Raw genomic sequence first — 19,535 nt, forward strand, 5'->3', positions numbered from 1 at the left:
CTTGCCTAGCATATGAGAGACATGTCTTGGGTTTGATGCCCAGAGTCCCGAAAAAAATAAGAAAGAAAACAACTTAGCAAATTATGGGCAACTTTGTGAAATATGACACAACTATTAAAATAAAAATAAAGGGGGCTGGGATTGTGTCTCAGTAGTAGAGTGCTCGCCTAGCATGTATGAGGCATTGGGTACGATCCTTAGCACCACATAAATGTAAAATAAAGACACTGTGTCCACCTAAAACTAAAATAACAAAGAATAGAGCTATGGGGACTGGGATTGTGGCTCAGCGGTAGAGCTCTTGCCTAGCAGGTGCAAGGCACTGGGTTCAATCCTCAGTACCACATAAAAATAAAATAAATAAAATAAAGGTGTGTATGTGTGTGTGTGTGTGTGTGTGTGTGTGTGTATATATATGTGTATATATATATATATATATATATATATATATATATATATAGAGAGAGAGAGAGAGAGAGAGAGAGAGAGAGAGAGAGAGAGAGAAAGAGAGAGAGAGATGTGAAAAAGATAAAACAATTTTGGGAAGAAAGCAGAGCACTACCCTTTTCTGTACTACCATTACAAACATATACATACACACACACACACAAAGAGAAAGTATATGAAAGTAAAAATAGTTAAAAACAGTAAACCTGCTAATATCTTCACAGATTTTTGCATTCAGAAAGCAAACTCACTATGTATTACACAGTTTCTTACCACCATAGCTGTGTCTCTGGTTTCTTCCAGTCCTTCCTCCAGATCACTCAAAGGTTCAAGGTCCAGGTCCTTTTCTTTTTCTTTTTCTATTAGTTCTTTTACTTTTTTCCTTCTGTTTTTACCACTCCCATATATACCAATGTCAGTCCGGGGACTTAGCACCTACAAAAATAAAATCAAATATGAACTATCATTTTCAAAACAATGTTAAAAAGTGAAACTAATAGAAGGAACTATTTATAGACAACTCACCATGTCCCAGGCACTTTCTTAAGGACTTAATACAACTTACCTAATTCAATCTTCAGAACAACTTTATGTGGGAGGTATTATATTCCACATTTTACAAATAAGAGAAACTAAGAGTCAGAAAGGAAGCAACTTATCCAAGGACATAGGGTTGGTAATTAGGGAGCCAGTCCTCAAATCTGAAACTCTTATTCCAAAGCCTATGCTCTTAACTACTATGTTCAACTGTGCAAGACAAAAAGGACAGTGAGTTTTAGTTTAAATGTGTGCTTCTGAGAAAGACAACCTTCCAGTGACAGACTTTAATAACAATAGATATATGAGCCAGGTTGGTTGCTTTTTCTGAACACTGCATGAAATTAACCAGAAATGAGTCTTAACAAAGGCTTTAGATTTCAGGTCAACATTCAATATTACTAATAGCAATCACTTGTCATAATGACCAGATACACTGAAAACAACCCTTACCAAATACTATTACCTCCCTTACCAAACACTACTACCTATAGGTATTTATTTATCAGCTGCTGATTATAGTGCTGAAGTGTATATAAAGTATTCTTTACCTGTAACAACGTATGGCTGGAATTCTTCTTAAGAAAGGTCCGCCCAGTCCGTTCTCTCCATGCCCGTGCTGCTGCTACCTGTGATTCCACTTGGGGCAGTGCATCAAGGCGCACAGGGATAGGGCGCCCTTTAGCAGATAAACACTCAAGCTGCTCCAAATAAGCATAGTTGCTGCCACTCTGCAAAACAAAAATAGATTCTCATACAATGTGAGTTCTATTAGGGAGCCTAGCAATATACTATTTGAAGAATTTACAAAAAGTTTACTGTTGATTTTTGTATAAATAAAACTAATTGTATCTCTTGAATTAATATAACTTTCAATGCCCTATTTTTAAAAGTTATACATTAATTTTAAAGTTTTAAATTTTAATTGGTGCATTATAATTATACATAACAGTGGGAATCCTTATGCCATTTTTGTAAATACACGTAATATAATTTGACCAACATCATTCCCTAGTACCTTCCCAATCTGTTTGCTCTATTCTATTAACTGCCTTCTATTATTAAAGTTATCCTTTTTTTTGGCTGGGCAGAGGGGTACTGGGGATTAAACCCAGGACCATACCCCAGCTCATTTTGTATTTTTTGAGACAGTTTTACTAAGCTTCTGAGGCTGGCCTTGAACATGAAATCCTCCTGCCTTGGCCTCCCAAGCCACTGAGATTAATGTTATTTTAATTAGTGTGATATATAATCGTGTGTGAGATATATATATACACACATACACGTGATTCACACATATGTACATATATAACATATATAGAGCATAATTTGTAGGTGTCATTCCTGTATTCAGGCCCTTCCCTCCTCCCTTCCTCTACTCTATTGGTCTTCTATATACTTTTTTTTTTTTTGGTACTGGGTTTTGACTCGGGGGCACTCGACCACTGAGCCACATCCCCAGCCCTATTTTTATTTTATTTAGAGACAGGGTCTCACTGAATTGCTTAGCACCTCACTTTTGCTGAGGCTGGCTTGGAACCTGCGATCCTCTTGCCTTAGCTTCTCGAGCTGCTGATATTACAGGAGTGTACCACTGTGCCTGGCATACATTCATTTTTTAATGACATGTAATCAAAGATCTTATTTACTTTATTAATAAGAGAACAAGATATAAAAATTTATTCAAAGGACAATCTGAGGAACAGATAGCATAAATACAATTAGGAATGAGGAAATGAATTTGCTAATTGATGGAAACAAATATTTAATGTTATCTAGGACAATGGACTCATCATTTCAACAGTGTTGAAATCAAGTGTACCATTATAGACAAATTTAATTTTCTATGAACACAAACCTAAAAGCAGGATTTTAGTTTTAATAACCACTTCCATTTTATGTTATATAATCTGAGTTTTAGAATGAGTACTTTCTTTCTAAGTTAACAATGTTTCTATATTGCCATATAACAAAACCATTATTATCTCTAGAACTTAAATACTACATTCCAGTAAAAAGTTATTTCTCATGTATCTAATGAAGCATTTGCCTGTAAACTCATTTTGAGAAATACACGGAAGCATATGGGTAACAAACAGAAAAAAGACCGATGAATTAAAAAAAAATAACAAAGAGGTTCTAGTCCCATGAGATATTTTAATGACATAATTAAATCATTATGGTACCAAGATAAGGATAGCTAAATGGAATAGATCAAAAAGCTCACATTTTAGGACCGAGAAATAACATTTATATTCAGGCATGGTGGCAAACACCTGTAATCCCAGTGACTCGGAGCTGAGGCAGGAGGATTGTAAGATGAAAGTCAGCCTAAGCAATTCTGTGAGACCTTGTCTCTAAATAAAATATAAGAAGGATTAGGGATGTGGCTCAATGGTTAAGTGCCCAAGTGCAATCCCAGAAGAAAAAGAAAGAAAAGAAGAAAATAAAGAAAAAGAATTACAATTATTACTATTATCCCCCTTGTGCCCAACCATAGCTATTTGTCTATAGAACACCTTCTAGACCCAGCCTACTCCAAACCCAAGTATTTTAAAGAAAAGTCTGCCTATCAACAGAATCTTATACAGAGCCTAAAAATTAATACTCCAATGAAGGGAAGAGCCTAAGAGAAATAATTATTTCAAAATTACAAAGGAGATGCAGGACAGCTTGTCAACTAGGTCTTTCAATCATAAATCATGTTTAAGGATTATCAGATTTTCAGGACAACCAACTGCCTGAGACAGGTCAAAGGCAAAACAAAGAAACTACCCTGATGAAAACAGAGGTAATTTTTAAAAGAAAAAACAAACAAACAAACAAACAAACAAACCAGTGGCAGGTAAGTCAACTGAAAATTCAGATAGTAAAAGAGAAGTCATTAAAACTTAACACCTAGCACATGTTCTTTGTTGGGTTAGCAGTTTACTGAAAGTGATTTGATTCTCCTTTCCTTTGAATATATTTCTACAACTAAGAATATTTACACATATAGTACTGTAGATGCTACTTAATGGTTTTTTACAGTCTAAGCATACTTTTTAGCACTGACTTCACTGTTTTAATATGTCGTTCCACCTAGAAAATTTGCTATTTTGAAGCCAAAGCCCTATATTTCTTTCTTCTCTATTTTTTTTTTTACTCCATCTGCTGTTACTTTTATTTATTTACTTTTATGTGGTGCTAAGGACCAAACCCATGCCTCATATGTGCTAGGTGAGCACTCTACCACTGAGCTACAAAACCCCATCCCCAGAGTCCTATCTTTCTTTTTTTTTTTTTTTTTGCCACTTGAATCTCTTAATCGTTGTTTTTATTTTATTTTATTTTTAATTTTTTTTATTATTAGTTGTTCAAAACATTACAAAGCTCTTGACATATCATATTTTATACATTTGATTCACGCGGATTATGAACTCCCAGAGTCCTATCTTTCTTTATACCCTTCCCAGTATATTCCTGTTCCCAAACACCTTTTTAGGTATTTTAGTACACAAGAGTATTGTGGTAAATGTTAATTTCATTTTATTTTTCTGCCTCTTATTTTAACAGTAATTCATATTTAGACAGCAGGTTAAAAAACAAAAAAACCTACTAGTAAGAGTTGAATAGCTAAGTTTTATCACTTTTCAGAACAAAACTTATTAATGTTTAAGTAGGTAATATTTATTACAAAATCAAACAAAGTAAGTGAATTTTAAGTACCATTATTATTTTACTGTGATTATTCTATTTTAAATAATTAAAGGTATAAAGGTTTCAATTCTGAGATAGGTACTACATGATGGGTAGGTTAATACAAAAGTCTGCTTACCTGAATAGCTTCTACTTTAGCTGTCCATTCTCGAGCCTTTTGTAAGGCTTCTTTCAGGGACAACACATTGGGTAGAAAGGCTGGAATGTTCTTAGCTTCATTCACAATGCTTTCTAAACTTGCCACACTGTGCCTAGGTCTAAAAGAACAATAAAAATAGGGTGAGATGCATGAGGAAAATTTCAAATGATACCAACATTTGAACAGTTCTTTATAATGTATAGACAATGCTGATATACATGATTTCATTTAATCCCTACCACAATTCTATAAAGGAGGCAAATCAGTTATCATCTTTATTTTCACTTTATACATAAGAAAACTTTAACTCAAAGAAGATAAATTGTTTTCTCCAAAGTCATTTAATGTAATAAATGACACACCTGAAGTACTGATTCAGAATGAGTTTCAGCACCAAGCTCCTTTTACTACCCAGCACTGGACTGCCTCTACTCTAGCTCTCTATAATACCTGAAATGGTCAAAGATGCATATTTATTAGCAGTGCAGAAGGCAATAGACTAGAAATCTATTAATGTTAACCATGTACATTTAATTTACTACATTCATTAATAACTAGTTAAACAAGATGAATAAAACATAGACCTTATTCTCAATTAATCAGAATACAAGATAAGAATTATACTAAGAATAAAATTACTATGGACTCACAACTGTAGGAAGTAGTAATTACTTCTGCCCAGAAGAATTAAGAGCTTTGACCAGGCCTTAAAGAAGTATGATTTTATCAAATGAAAGGTTAAAGAAACAAAACCAGGAGAACAAAGGTATGGACAACCATTTAAAAAGAGGTTGAGGTAGTGGCTATGAAGCTGGCCTCATGAAGATAGAACTGTTCACAGATGTGCCTAAGATGGCTGAGAGCTATAGGCAGTTCTGCAGTGGAGAATTCAAAAGAGTCCTTTTGGCTCTACCTATAGGTATTTATAAACTAAAAAGGCTTGTGATTACCTGTCATCATTCCACATCTATTTCTTTTTGAAAATATGGGGTGTCAGTAAGATACAAAGGGATTACATTCCACAGGAAAAATCACTCATGTGATGAGAAAGACCGAGAATGTACCCACAGACCCCAACAATAAGCAATTTGCCTGTGGTAATATCACAGTGTGGGGAAATGTAGTTCAGAACAAAACTGAATCAGATTATCCCTTGCTCTGAGTGATTTTTTTTTTTTGAGTCAAATAAACTGACCTAGCCTCTGTGTTTGCTCTCCTGCCAGCTATGACCCCATTTGATCAAGCGAGACCCTGAAAGTATCACAGATTCAGAACCATGATTATCTGTTTACATTTTCAACTGTAAATAAAGTTTTTTGTGTGTGGAAAACAAAGAAGCTGGTAGTTCAGTTTCAGATGGGGGCAATGTGGTGGATGCAAGGAGGCAGGTGGAGTGAGGGGATTTGGCAAGAAAAAAAGATGCAAGCAGATTAGAAATTTTGAGAGCCATGAATTTCACTATGTAAAGCAACAGACAGCTTCAAAGTCAGAGTGGTTTCATCATTCATGAAACTTTTTAATCTTGTGGTGAGGATTATTCATAAGGAGTTATGATGCACTGTGATACCTGCAATGATAAAGAAAAGTGAAGGTGCTACCAAAACACATAGTAGAAGGATCTAATTGACTTAACAAGTGAAAGAAGCCTTGCTGACATTTAAGCTTTCTCATCCTTTCTGAATAGAAGCAAATCAGAAAAGGTGGGGAAAGGACAGGGCAGGAGTGGTAAGAAGCACACCACAGAGAATGAGCAGAGGTAACAGTGCTCCACAGAAGAAAAAAATAAACACACACAAAGATCTTGAGAAAGAAATAACATGATATGTTTGAGGAACTGGGGTGGGAAGGTACTATATTGGAACATAGAATATGAGGAAGAATGACAAAAGATGAGGCAACATGTAATTAAGCAAGGAGTTAGATAACAAATGGCCTTATAAACTAGGTGGAGGAATTTGGACTGCATCCTGAGGGCATTGGGAAAATAGGGAAAGGCTCTAAACAAGGAAATGAAAAAGGGACACCATTAGCACAACACTAGTGACAATGTAGAGAACAGATCAGAGAGGGTTAGACCACTGGCAGAACCTGATGCTAATGACCTAAACTACTATGACAGCAGTCCAAGGGGAAGGAAAGGTAAAAAAAAAAAAATCCTACAAGCAGCCCAAGCAAAATGATTCTCTTCAAAACAGCAGACAAGATATATTCAAAGGGACTGGAGTTGTGGCCCAGCGGTAGAGCTCTCACCTCGCACGTGTGAGACCCTGAGTTCAATCCTCAGCACCACATAAAAATAAATAAACAAAATAAGATATAAAAAAAAAAGTTAAAAAAAAAGAGATATATTCAAAGTACTGAGACAAAATAATTATCAAGCCGGGCCCAGTGGTATACGCCTGTAGTCCCAACAGCCCCGGAGGCTAAGGCAGGAAGATCTTGAGTTCAAAGCCTGTCTCAGAGGAGGGGAGGAATAGGGGGGATAGGAAGGGCAGCAGAATAGAATAGACATTATGACTGATGTATGTGCATTCCATGTATATATTATATGTCAAAATACATTCTGCTGTCATGTATGACAAAAAAAATAAATAAATAAAACATGAGGGAAAAAAAAAAAGCCAGTCTCAGCAATTTATACCCTGTCTCTAAATCAAATATTTAAAAAAGCTGGGGATGTGGCTCAGTTGTTTAGCATCCCTAAGTGCAATCCCTGTACCAAAAAAAAAAAAAAAGTTATCAACCTAGAATAATTCTACACCTAATGAAGAAAAATATAATTCATATGATTGACTCTAAGGGTAAGGAATAAAAAAGGTAGCTACTAAAGTACTTGCTTGTTCAAATTTGTGCAAGATGTTATAATTCACAGAATAAAGAAACAAAAAAGAGGGCTGGTATGAGGATTTAATCCAATTTGGATACAGGGAATTTGAGGTACCTGCCAGGGACATCTACTGGAATTATCTAAAAAGCAGAGGTTATCTATGAAAGACATTTATATTACTGATGAGAATTTAAGAGTTATTCACTATAAAGATATATAATAGAGCCAATGAAATTTCCAAGGAGATTACAGAGAGTGAAAAAAGAAAAAGATCTAGTTTAGAATCTTGAGGAAAGCCATTATTTGAAAGGCAGAGAGAAGGCCAAAGGCAAAGAATACAAATACCAAGAATGATAAGGACTTAATAACCAATGCTGTGAGATCAAGAATATTAAGGATGTGTTTCAGAAAGATAATTCTAACAGAAGATGGAAAAGATTCTATCTCCAACTATCTCCACTAACCTGTTTCTTCATTAATTTTATTTTCTTCATGACACTTATTATCTGAAATTAACCTATTTATCCCTCTCTCTCTCTCTCTCTCTCTCTCTCTCCACTAGAATGTTAATTCTATGACAGAAGAGAGACTTTATGTGTCTTATTTACTACTGTCTCCACAGAACTTAGAAATAGTGCAGATACATGGTAGGTACTCTATAATATTTACTGAACAGCAAAGATAAAGGGAAAATATAAAAGGACTATAATTAGGTCAGTGACATTGGAGTTAAAAAAGAGAGATGAGATATTTTGTTTGCAAAAACATCAGAACTTGGTGACTAATTAAATACAGGAGATTGGGAAAAGAAAATTTTCAAATATTACTCCCAATAAAACTTTATTTCAGTAGACTACTATCAGTTGCATCAAGTATACCAAATCATAGTTTTATATTCCAAAATCATTTAGATTTACCCAATTAATATGCTTCCATCTAGTTCAGAATAAAGCTATGAATAAACTTTAACACATTCTGCATGGCACCTGAAGAGCAAAGAATCCAGCAACCATGGAGACTCCTCTTAAGAAAGTAGAGCTGTGTTAATTAAGTCACCTAAAGAGTTTCCTACAAATACTTCCAAAGTAAGTGGCTGACAAAGTAGTTAAGTGCATAGATACTTTGGGAGGATTACAAGAGGCTTTAAATTTTAGCTATGTCACTTAATAACCATGTAACTACTCTGAGCACCCATTGTCTTATCCTCATAATAGAAAATTATGTAGCTATTAATCAGCTGCTGGAGAAATGCTTTCACCAAAAAACTCCATGATTAATTACTAGCCAAATTAACTGAAATACAGTCAAATATGATGTCCCCTTTACTTAAGTCCAAAGGGGTACCAATGCTAATGCAACTCTAACCTAATTCCTATCTCTTATTATTTTCCTGCAAAAGTCTTCCACTCTGGTATCATTTATTTTCTGTCATCTGAACATAGTCCTTAAACTTTGCTTACATCATTTCTCATATTTCCCCCTACCTTACTTCAATCCTACTCATTCTTCAAGATTCTCCTCAAATTCTTACTTTTCTCATAAGCTTTTTAACTCACCATCCAAGCTCAGATCTCTCCTTGTTCCTATAAGATTTTTCCAAACCTCTCGATTAATAAAAAGATATTTCAATGAGCTTTATAACTATTATTTCCTAATTATATCATTAATTGTGGCTCTTAACAAAACACTACTTTGTATCATTTAAAGATACCATACAAAGTACTCAACACAATAGTTTGCACATATGTGAAACAGTCTACCTACTTACAGCACCATTTGATAACTCAGTGACTGGTAAAGGAGACACAAAACATTTAAATAAACATGTAATGAAACAGGCCCTTATGTTTCTCCTTCCCATTCTTCCTTCTATCTTGGTTATTAAAGAGGCAGCAGTCACCAAAATATGTGTTCACCTTGCCTGTAGGCAGACCTTAGCCTTTTCTTCCCATCGTTCAGAGACAGTGAGAAGCTCTTGTAGTTCAGCCATGGCTTTCTCCACAGCATGGTGGGGTGCTAACCCTACTCCAGAGTCAATCAGTTTCTTCATGACATCCAAAGTGACTTGTTGTGGATCTGACAGGGTCAGTCTTACTTCATCCAGCCACCGAGCCTGCTGTAGCTCTTGCTTAAGTTGAGGCAATTCAGGTAGCTCCACATAGAGACTAGAACCCATGTCTATCAACATCTGAAGTTTGGAAGAGTCTGGCGTTTCATCCATCATGGCCTCCTGAGCACGTTCGTGAAATTCTTCTACATCATCCAGCAAATTCTGAATAGGTGAAAAAAAATAAAAATGAAAAGAAAATTTTGATTGTGGCTATAGCTCAGTTGGAGAACACTTCCCTAGAATGTACAAGGCCCCGAGTTCCATCCCCACAATGTGAAAAAAAAAAAAGGCAAATTAAAGATACCAAATAAGCATGGAATAGAATAGAGTTCAGATAAGCTATCAATTCTAGACTCTCTTATAAATCTCACCATCATAGCATCAAATATTCAGATATAATAGTTAAAAGCATTATGCTTCTCAGTAATTCTATCCATAATCTTATTTTTAAAATACAATTGATTCGTTTAATAAATACTTAATGACTACTAACTTAGATGTAGCCACTGCTCTAGGCACACAATACTAAAGACATAAAAAAGTCCTTGTCTTCAGGAAACCATATACTCTAATATATGTGGACAGACAATAAACATGAAAAAAAAAGTTTGTTAATATTAGGTATTCTGAAAATAAAATAAGGCAACACAAAACACAGAATGACCAGAGGAGCAGGAGGCACATTTATTAGCAATGGTAGTCACAGAAGACAGTGAACCAAATCTAAAACAAGGGAGTGAGAGTGGGAACTATATGCAGATTCTAGTAGAAAAATAGTTCAGGCAGGACAAATATTATTACAAAAGCTTTTAAAAAGGAATAAGCTTGATGTCCTGTTACAAGTGGATAAGAGAGATGTAAAGAATAAGCAGAGCTCAGATTACATAATGTTTTATGGATTATGAGTTTGGATTTCATTCTAATGGCTTTGGGAAACCACTGGATGATTTTAACCACAAGTGAGTTCTATGATTTGAGTTATATTTTAGATAAACACTCCGGCTTCCAAAACAAATAATAAACTGCCAAGAACAAAAGCAGAAGAGAAAGCAGCTAGGAGGCTATTGCGGTAATACAAGACACAGATGCAACTGCCACAGAGCAATTTCAAGCAATGATGATACTAGAGCAATTTTAATCAGAGATCATGATAAAAACATGGTTCACTGTGGGATATATTTTGGAGGTAATTGCAGCACTTATTTAGAGATTGGACATGGAGTATAGGAATATAAAGGAATCAAGGGTTTTGATTCATTTGACTAATTAAAATGTTTTTCAGATATCTATTAGTCTGCCAAGAAATGTAGAGTATGCATCTGAATATACAAAATCCGTAGAAAAGAAATACAGTGAAAGCTGGAGATCTGGGAATCAACCAGTTGCAGATAACATTTAATGACACTCGACAAAACAAGAAGATATCAGGAGACGTTACACCTAGAGTAAAGAAATGGCTGATGAGGCCCTAAGCAACTCAGTGTTATCCTGTCTCTAAATAAAATACCAAATGCACTGGGGATGTAGCTTAGTGGTTAAGCACCCCGGGGTTCAATCCCTGGTACCAAAAAGAAAAAAAAAACTGAGACTCCTAATACACTCCAACACTTACTAGTGAAAAAAAAAACAACAAAGAGAAGTAAAAGAAGGAATGTGTGGTATCACAATTGATTACAGAAAAAAGCCATTGAAAAAAGAAAGTAGCTAACTACCAAAATGAAAATGTTCTTATGAAATGAAGTAAGATCATAAATTATACTAGATTTTACAAGTTGATGGCCTTCTTAAGAGCTATTTTAAACATCCTAGCCACTTCCCAAACACAAAAACTATCAAAATATTACAAAACATACAAACTAACATACTTTTGAGATTTTACATATTCATTAAATCATTGGAACCTGAATAATTTCAGAGCTCTGTATTTTTAAAAGCTCATGTGTATTAGAAACTTCCTGCTATACTCAAATTTTAAAACCAATTTACTGTGTTTCAGTTACCTTTATTTAAATAAAGTCTCAGCCAGGTGCAGTGGTGCATGTTTGTAATACCAGCAACTCGGGAGACAGAGGCAAAAGGACTGCAAGTTCAAAGCAAGCCTCAGCAACTTAGCAAGGCTCTAAGCAACTTAGAAAGACCCTGTCTCAAAATAGAAATAAAAAGGGCCAGGGATGTGGCTCAGTGGTTAAGCACCCAAGGGTTCACTCCTTGATACCAAAAATAAATAAATACATAAATAAATGTATAGAAGCTCTGACCCAAATTTAATATTAAAATATTTTTTTAGTTTACTTAGTTCCAGAATGTTAAAAGGTATGAAGGCTAAGAATAAAACTAAGAAACTGCCTACTAAATAACCTTAAATAACAGTATATATATAAGAAAAGAAGCCAACAGAACAAAAAAACAGACATACAATTTTGTTAAACCAAAATAGCTGTCCATATTACAAAGGATATTACTCAAGAAAAGAATTTTACACTTCACCTTTACTTGTCGAGCTTGGCTGATGACACATGGAAGACTAAATAGTTGTTGGACAAAGGCTTTCAATTCTTCTACTGTCAGTTTGGTCCTAGTCCTCCCACCATCTGAGCTTTGCCTGTTGTGAAATAATATTGAGCCATAAGTAAGAATAACTCAGTCATTCTGATATAAAATAGGGCTCTTACTCTAATTCAGAACTCAAACCTAAGCAATCTTAGAATCCTGGTGTTAGAATCCATTATAAAGGTAATCACTTCAAAATAAAATTTTAAGCTCTTCAGTTAATGATTCTAAGATTCAACACTCCAAGTCACATTTCTTCCAATCTGTAAGTGCTAAATATCTCCAACATTAAATAAATTCACCCATGTTAAGTTTATTAATAAAACTAAATCCTGTATGTTAAAATGTTTACAATCTGAAACAAGGGCCTTTAACCTACCTTAGAATAACAAATCACCTGAAATTGTTTCAAAATCTTGTGTGTACATGCACTTTTCTAAAAGGTTCCCTAAGCTTTTATTAGATTTCCCAAGGGATTCAATGATCATTTAGTGACAAGGTAAGATCTACTGGGCAATGTCTCTTAAGAGACAGGAACAGTAGTACATTCCTGTGTTCCCAGCAACTTGGAAGGCCAAGGAAGGAGGATCCCAAGTTTGAGGTCAGCCTTAACAACTGAGGCTCTAAGCAATGTAGCAAAACCCTATCTCAAAATCAAAATTTAAAAAAAAGTCTGGGGATGTAGTTCAGTGCGGTAAACACTCTTGGGTTCAATTCCCAGTACCAAAAAAAAAAAAAAAAGTCTCAAAGATTCTCTGATAAATTGGTAGGTTTAAAAAAACAAAACAAAACTTCACAAAGTAATTTAGAACTCAATGTGAAGTATTATAGACAAAAGCTATTCAGATATAAGGAATATGTTGGAATGACTATGAAATAATACTACAGAAAAGTTAATGCATATGAATTGCATTAAATCAGGCATAACCCTTCTATGCTCCTTAACCAACCACAACCTCTTCCACATCCATCAAGGTTACTCTTTGCTGCCACCTGCCTTTAGCCTGTAGTATCATTTATTTATTTACAAATATTTACTGTGCACCTGCTATATGCTGTTTTTGTAAGCACAAGAAATATAGCAATGAAAATCAAAATCTTTGACATTCTGGTGGAGAGAGGGAAGAATGGAGGAGATAGACATGTGTGGTGGCATAGTCTATAATCCCAGCAACTCAGAAGGCTGAGGCAGGAAAATGACAAGTTCAAAGCCAGACCAATAACTTAGCAAGGCTCAAAACAACTTAACAAGACCCTGTCTCAAAAAATAAAAAAGAGCTGGGAGTGCTGAGGTTGTGGCTCAGTGGTAGAGTGCTTTGTAGCATGTGTGAGGCACTGGGTTCAATTCTTAGCACCACTTATAAATAAGTAAATAAAATAAAGGTCCATGAACAAATGGGGATGTGCCTCTGGGTTCAATTCCCAGTGCTCACCACCACCACCCCCCACCCACCTAGAGAGAGAGAGAGAATATGGAAGAAATGACATTAAATAAATAAATTGGTGTATCAAAAGGTGACAGAGTTAGAATAAAAACAAAGTAGGAAAGGATAGGGTTGCAATTTCATAAAGGACTATGAGAAAAGGCCTGTCCAAGAAAGTGATTCTTCTTTTTTGGAGTACTGGGGATTGAACCCAGGGACACTTAACCACTGAGCCACATCCCTAGCTATTTTTTGTGTTGTATTTAGAACAGGGTCTCACTGAGTTGCTTAGGGCCCTGCCAACTTGCTGAGGCTGGCTTTGAACTCACAATCCTTTTGCTTCAGTCTCCCAAGCCACTGGGATTACAGGTGTATGCCACCATACCTGGCCTAAAAGTGATAGTTTTAAAGGACCTAAAAGAAGTACAAAACAAGCACCTGGATATGGTGGAAAGAGAACTCTGAGTGAAGAGAAGTGAGAATGCAAGAGCATGCCTGGTATGTATGAAGAACACCAAGAATGCTCTAGAGTGGAACAAAAATGGAGAGTTTTTGAGGGAAAAAATGTGAAATAATATATATCACCCCCTTTAGTAAAGCTAACAGTTCTTATAAAAAGTAGATTATGAAGTTACCCAAACTCAAAATACTTTATTCAGATCCTGTGTTAGGGAAAAAATGTGAAATAATATATATCACCCCCTTTAGTAAAGCTAACAGTTCTAATAAAAAGTAGATTATGAAGTTACCCAAACTCAAAATACTTTATTCAGATCCTGTGTTATTAAATATTCCTGATCTATGTTGTTAAGAAATTTGAATTTGGGACCTGAATGAATGAATCAATTAGCTACTATCAATTTAGGGTGGATGGTCTTGAACTAAGTATGTTCTTTTCTTCTTCGATAAGTGATATATTTTTTTTCTGGGTTTTCCCTCCACATAAGAAAACAATACTACTGCTTTCCAATTATCCACAGGCATCTGCTTCATCTACCTTTTTTTTTAATATTTATTTTTTAGTTTTAGGTGGACACAATATCTTTATTTTTGTTTTTATGTGATGCTGAGAATTGAACCCAGTGCCTCACGCATGCTAGGCAAGCACGCTACCACTTGAGTCACATCCCCAGCCCCTCATCTACCTTTTTGAAAAAGTAAACTTTCATATTTTCATAAGCTTGTGGACTTGTGGACCATGTTTCACAAATCTCATCTGAAAAGTCATTAAACATGTCTAAGAAGGAAGAGAATGCTAGGTCATAAACTGCACATGCTGTTAATTCCCTCAGATACAAATGAATATAAAATAAACTTAGTGGGTCTTCAAAAATTATTTTCCTGGCTACAGGTAGGTCTTTGTCCCATAGATACTATATAACTTCAGTGCTGATTTCCAGCATTGAACCCAGCAGGTCTGTCTGTTGTCTTCCTGATACAGCTATTTACAACTAACTTATACTATTACAGTTTTAAAAGTTTCTGACAATTTGAGGGAGGGAGAGAAGGAATAGCAGAAGACCCAGGCACTACTGGGTAAGACGTGGCCATAAGAGGTCAGTGATAACATAGGATTTCATAGGCCAGTTAAAACTCTGGCTTTTAATCTGAGAGAAACAGGAAACCACTGGAAAATCAAACTCTTTTTAGGTTTACCTATGTTTTTGTTTTTTGCTCAGAAGCAGCTGAGCCACAGAAGCGCAAGTCTCAGCTTCTTTTACAGCATCCCTGAGTTTTCGAAAGAGATCATTCTCTGGGTATTTTCTATCCTCAGCATCCTCCAGCATTACTCGCAATTCAATCAAATCTGTAAAAATAAATAAAAAGCCATATGCTATGATCACAGACAAAACCATTCTAAAATCCTCACTAATCTCACTCAAGTGAGTCATCAACTTACTAGTAGAAATGTAACTGCAGCTATGAAAATCTCTCCAATGCAATAAAAACTTCTGATCAGAAGCCCATTCCAAATGCCTATAGATGACTTCTCTCAGATAAGGTTACTTCATTTTCAAAAAAGCCTTCGGCGTTGGTCCACTGGTTAGCAAAGGCTCCACCAAATATATATCTACTCCAAGTTATCTGTTCCATTTTGTCAGTTTTTTCATTTAAATGAAGATTCTCAAGTACAAAATTAAGCCTATATTCAACTAACCCATTAGTCTCAAAACAAAAACATCCTTAAAATTTTGCCTCTTTAAAAGTGACAGTGATTTCAGTATATTATACAAAAGAAGAAAACTTAACCTTTTTTGTGGCTGAAGTTAGCAGATAATGCTTCTGTAACTCGACTGACCCAAGTGTCATAGGACTGTGCCCTGACTTTTACACCATAAAGAAGAGAAGGGAGGTCTTCTAGTGGGTAGCGATATCTACAAAAAAACAAGAAAGAAACAGACATACACAAACACACACAAATAAAAACTTCAAAATCCAACAACTTGAAAACAAATTAAATTTTAAGTACAATCAGCTTAAGAAAAGTACAATGGCCAAGGGAATGGAATCTTGGTTCACATTAAGTGAAAACTGAACCAGGTGTGGTGATGCAGGCCTATAATCCCAGTTATTAGGAGACTGAGACAAGAGTATCGAAAGTTCAAGGCCAGCCTGGACAATAAAGGGAGACCTGGGTTTCAAAGAAGAGAGAGGGAAACAATAAAAAAAAAAAAAAAAAGCCCACAGCTTTAACGCAGAGAAAAACAAGGAACATATGGAATTAACTAGTAAAAAAACACTAATTTTAGCTGCCACTTTTAGGGCCAACTTTAAAAGAATGAACCTCAAGTAGGAAAGTGAATACAGAAGTTGTTAACAGCTGGGCACTGCGGCACACGCCTTTAATTCCAGCAGCTTGGGAGGCTGAGGCAGAGGGTCGTGAGTTTAAGGCCAGCCTCAGCAACCTAGTAGCCCTAAGTAACTTAGCGAAACTCTGTCTCTAAATAAAATACAAAAAGGGTGGTGTAAGGTTGTCAGGTCAGTGGTAAAGCGCCCCTGAGTTCAATCCCTGGTACCAAAAAAAAAAAAAAAAATACGAGCAGTTTAGGGTCAGGGAAGGGAATAACTAAGAACAACATTAAGATTTGTTGTTGTTGTTTAAAAGGTAATATAAGTTTTACAAATTCCTTTTGGATACCTAAGACATTTCTTCTGCATGGGGCAGGGACACAAATCGGTTGGATGGTAGAGACATACAAGCCGCTCAGGATTACAGGAGCACGTGAGAGCAGAAAGAAAACATGTAGTTCTGCATGCTGAACACTGTCGCTCATCATCAGGAACAAGTTCAAACACTTCTTCTTCTGACATCAAAACACCCTGAAATATAATTTATGTCACCAGATCAAGTCTTTCTAGTCTTTAAAGCAAAGAACTTAAACTGTGTTTTTCTACAGATAAATCTCCAATTTAAGGCATAAATATGGAAGGTACAATGGTATGACATCAAAATGCTCCCTAAAACATGGCTACTTTTTTTAATGGTACTGGAGATGACTAGATCTTTAAAACTGTGCAAAACTTAAACTTTGCGTGTTGAATAATATATGTTTGAGTGATAAAACTATACAAACATGCAAGGAAATAATTACTATAAAAGTCAAGATAGTTTTTTGAGGGAAGGGAAGTTTGAATTGGGAGGTTAAGAAATGTAAGGTTGTCAGGTCAAGAAATATAAGTTTGTCAGTTTTGGGGGTAGCTGACTTTTCTTTCTTGACCTGAGTGATGATGAAAAGAAGTTTTACCACATAATTCAGAAAGATACACACAGAACACAGGTTTTATGTGGTTTTGTCTTCTCCTTAAAATAATAAAAAGATTAACCTTTTTTTAAATTACTGCTCCAATAACTTGAACCAAATAAATTAGTAATCTGAAAATAACACTGACGTGTACAAACATATGCAAGGACAAGGAAGTATAAAATTACTGAATTATAAAAATCAAAATACTTCAACAAGATGTCAACAGAAAAAAGTTAAATCAAATAGAAAGTAACAGCATATGAAGTGTATTATACAAACACTTGCATTTATTACACAAGAGTTCCCTTTATGGTTTCTGCTTATTTGAGAAAAGCACTTGTAAACCCAATTTTGCTATAAGAGCAATTTTTATTTTCATTTAAACAAGATTGAAACCTGATAATTTGGCAACTAATAAGATTTCTGGCTGCTTCAAAAAATTCTACGCCATTTGGCAAAGTGTATACACAAAGTGTATACTCCAAGGACTACTAATCCTAAAAGACACCCTAAATGCCAAATTCTTTTTTGGATAATGCCATAGATTATGTCCTTAACACTTTAGAGATAAACTGTTAGCACAAGGATATTAAGGGACCAGATAAGTTATGTAGTAAAGAACCCAATGTATCTTCCTAACCCCCATTTCTCCAAATTTTCTAACAAACAATTTTTTCTTGAAATATATTCTAACATACTCCAAAACTTACACTTTCCTGAGAATGTTTTGAAAAATCATAAATTATCAGAAACAAAAAGAGAGAAGAAGCAAGACAGAGATACTAATTAAAAGGCTACTTTGAATAATCCAGATGAGAAACTTATAGAATTGAACCAGAATGACATAGCAATAAGAAAAAAGAGGGGTGAGGAGAGTGATAAGAGACACTGTCAAAGCAACACCAACAAAAAAACCTTAAATAAGATAAGAGAGGGCTGGGGTCATGGCTCAGTGGTAGAGTGCTTGCCTAGCATGTGTGAGGCACTGGGTTCGATTCTCAGCACCATATATAAATAAATAAAATAAAGGTCCATCAACAACTAAAAAAGTATTTAAAAAAACAAAAAGTTATCTCTTAAATACGAACGAAATGGACAAGTCAAATCTATACCAACTTTTTTATTATATTGATCCTGGCACTTAGTGCACAATTAAGAAAGGAAAATAGTTTGTAAAAGGGTGCAAGCAGTGGAGATATAGTATTTTCAGGTGAGAAAAGTGAGATGACAACTATATGCAACAATAAGTATATGGGCCAAGCATGGCAGGGCACATCCATAAACCCAGCAACTCAGGAAGCTGAGGAAGAAGGATTGCAAGTCTGAAGCAAGCCTGGGCAACTTAAACTTAGCCAGACTCCGTCTCAAAAAATAAAGTAAAATAAAAAGGGCTGGGGATGTAAACCAGTGATAAAGCACCCTTGGGTCCAATCCCCAGTAATTATCATGTAGGAAGAGACTACAAATGATGGGCACATGGCCTCTTTTTTTTTCTTTTTCTTTTTTTCTGGTGTGGTACTAGGGACTGAACCCAAGAGTGCTCTACCACTGAGCTACATTCCTAGCCCTTTTTATTTTTTATTTTGAGACAGGGTCTTCCGAGACTCCAGTCCCAAAGCCTGCAGTTTGAGCACACCCGCGACTCCATCTTGGAAAACCTTTCTCGCCATCTTTTGGTGGGCATGGCTACCAGAGCAGATCTGTGACTGAATAGGTGATATATTGTTGATATTGGGAACTGTCAACATTGTCCTTCCCCACAAAGGAGGGATCTTGGAACTATACAAGAGCACTACAAATCTATAGGGTAAAAACAATAACACACCAGTCCCACAGAGCAGGAAAGAAAATTGAGCAATATGAAAAGACAAGGGAAGAAAGTACCACAAACAATTCAAGACAACACATCATTAGAAGAACTAACAGAAACAGCAGAAAAAATGACAGAGAAAGACTTCAGGATTTACATGATTCAGATGTTTTGGAATCTCAAAGAAAACATTAGACAACAAATACAGACAGTGAAAGATCACTTTGACAATGAGCTACATAAACA

At 35.4% G+C, this 19,535-nt stretch overlaps 1 protein-coding gene across 2 annotated transcripts in view; it reads right to left on the minus strand.

Moving 5' to 3' along the window:
* The window catches only part of KDM5A (lysine demethylase 5A), an 88,424-nt gene that overhangs the window by 24,834 nt on the left and 44,055 nt on the right, over window positions 1-19,535 (minus strand). For both annotated transcript variants that reach the window (XM_081309798.1, XM_081309799.1), the window contains exons 15-22: window positions 16,873-17,054; window positions 15,984-16,108; window positions 15,390-15,540; window positions 12,247-12,361; window positions 9,566-9,921; window positions 4,802-4,940; window positions 1,536-1,715; window positions 721-882 (exon numbers count right to left, since the gene is read on the minus strand). In XM_081309798.1, coding sequence (XP_081165924.1) covers window positions 721-882; window positions 1,536-1,715; window positions 4,802-4,940; window positions 9,566-9,921; window positions 12,247-12,361; window positions 15,390-15,540; window positions 15,984-16,108; window positions 16,873-17,054 — 1,410 coding nt within the window. The remainder of the gene's footprint in view (window positions 1-720; window positions 883-1,535; window positions 1,716-4,801; window positions 4,941-9,565; window positions 9,922-12,246; window positions 12,362-15,389; window positions 15,541-15,983; window positions 16,109-16,872; window positions 17,055-19,535) is intronic.

The sequence above is a fragment of the Spermophilus citellus genome, assembly GCF_964194105.1.
Source record: "Spermophilus citellus genome assembly, chromosome: 10".
Taxonomy (NCBI): domain Eukaryota; kingdom Metazoa; phylum Chordata; class Mammalia; order Rodentia; family Sciuridae; genus Spermophilus; species Spermophilus citellus.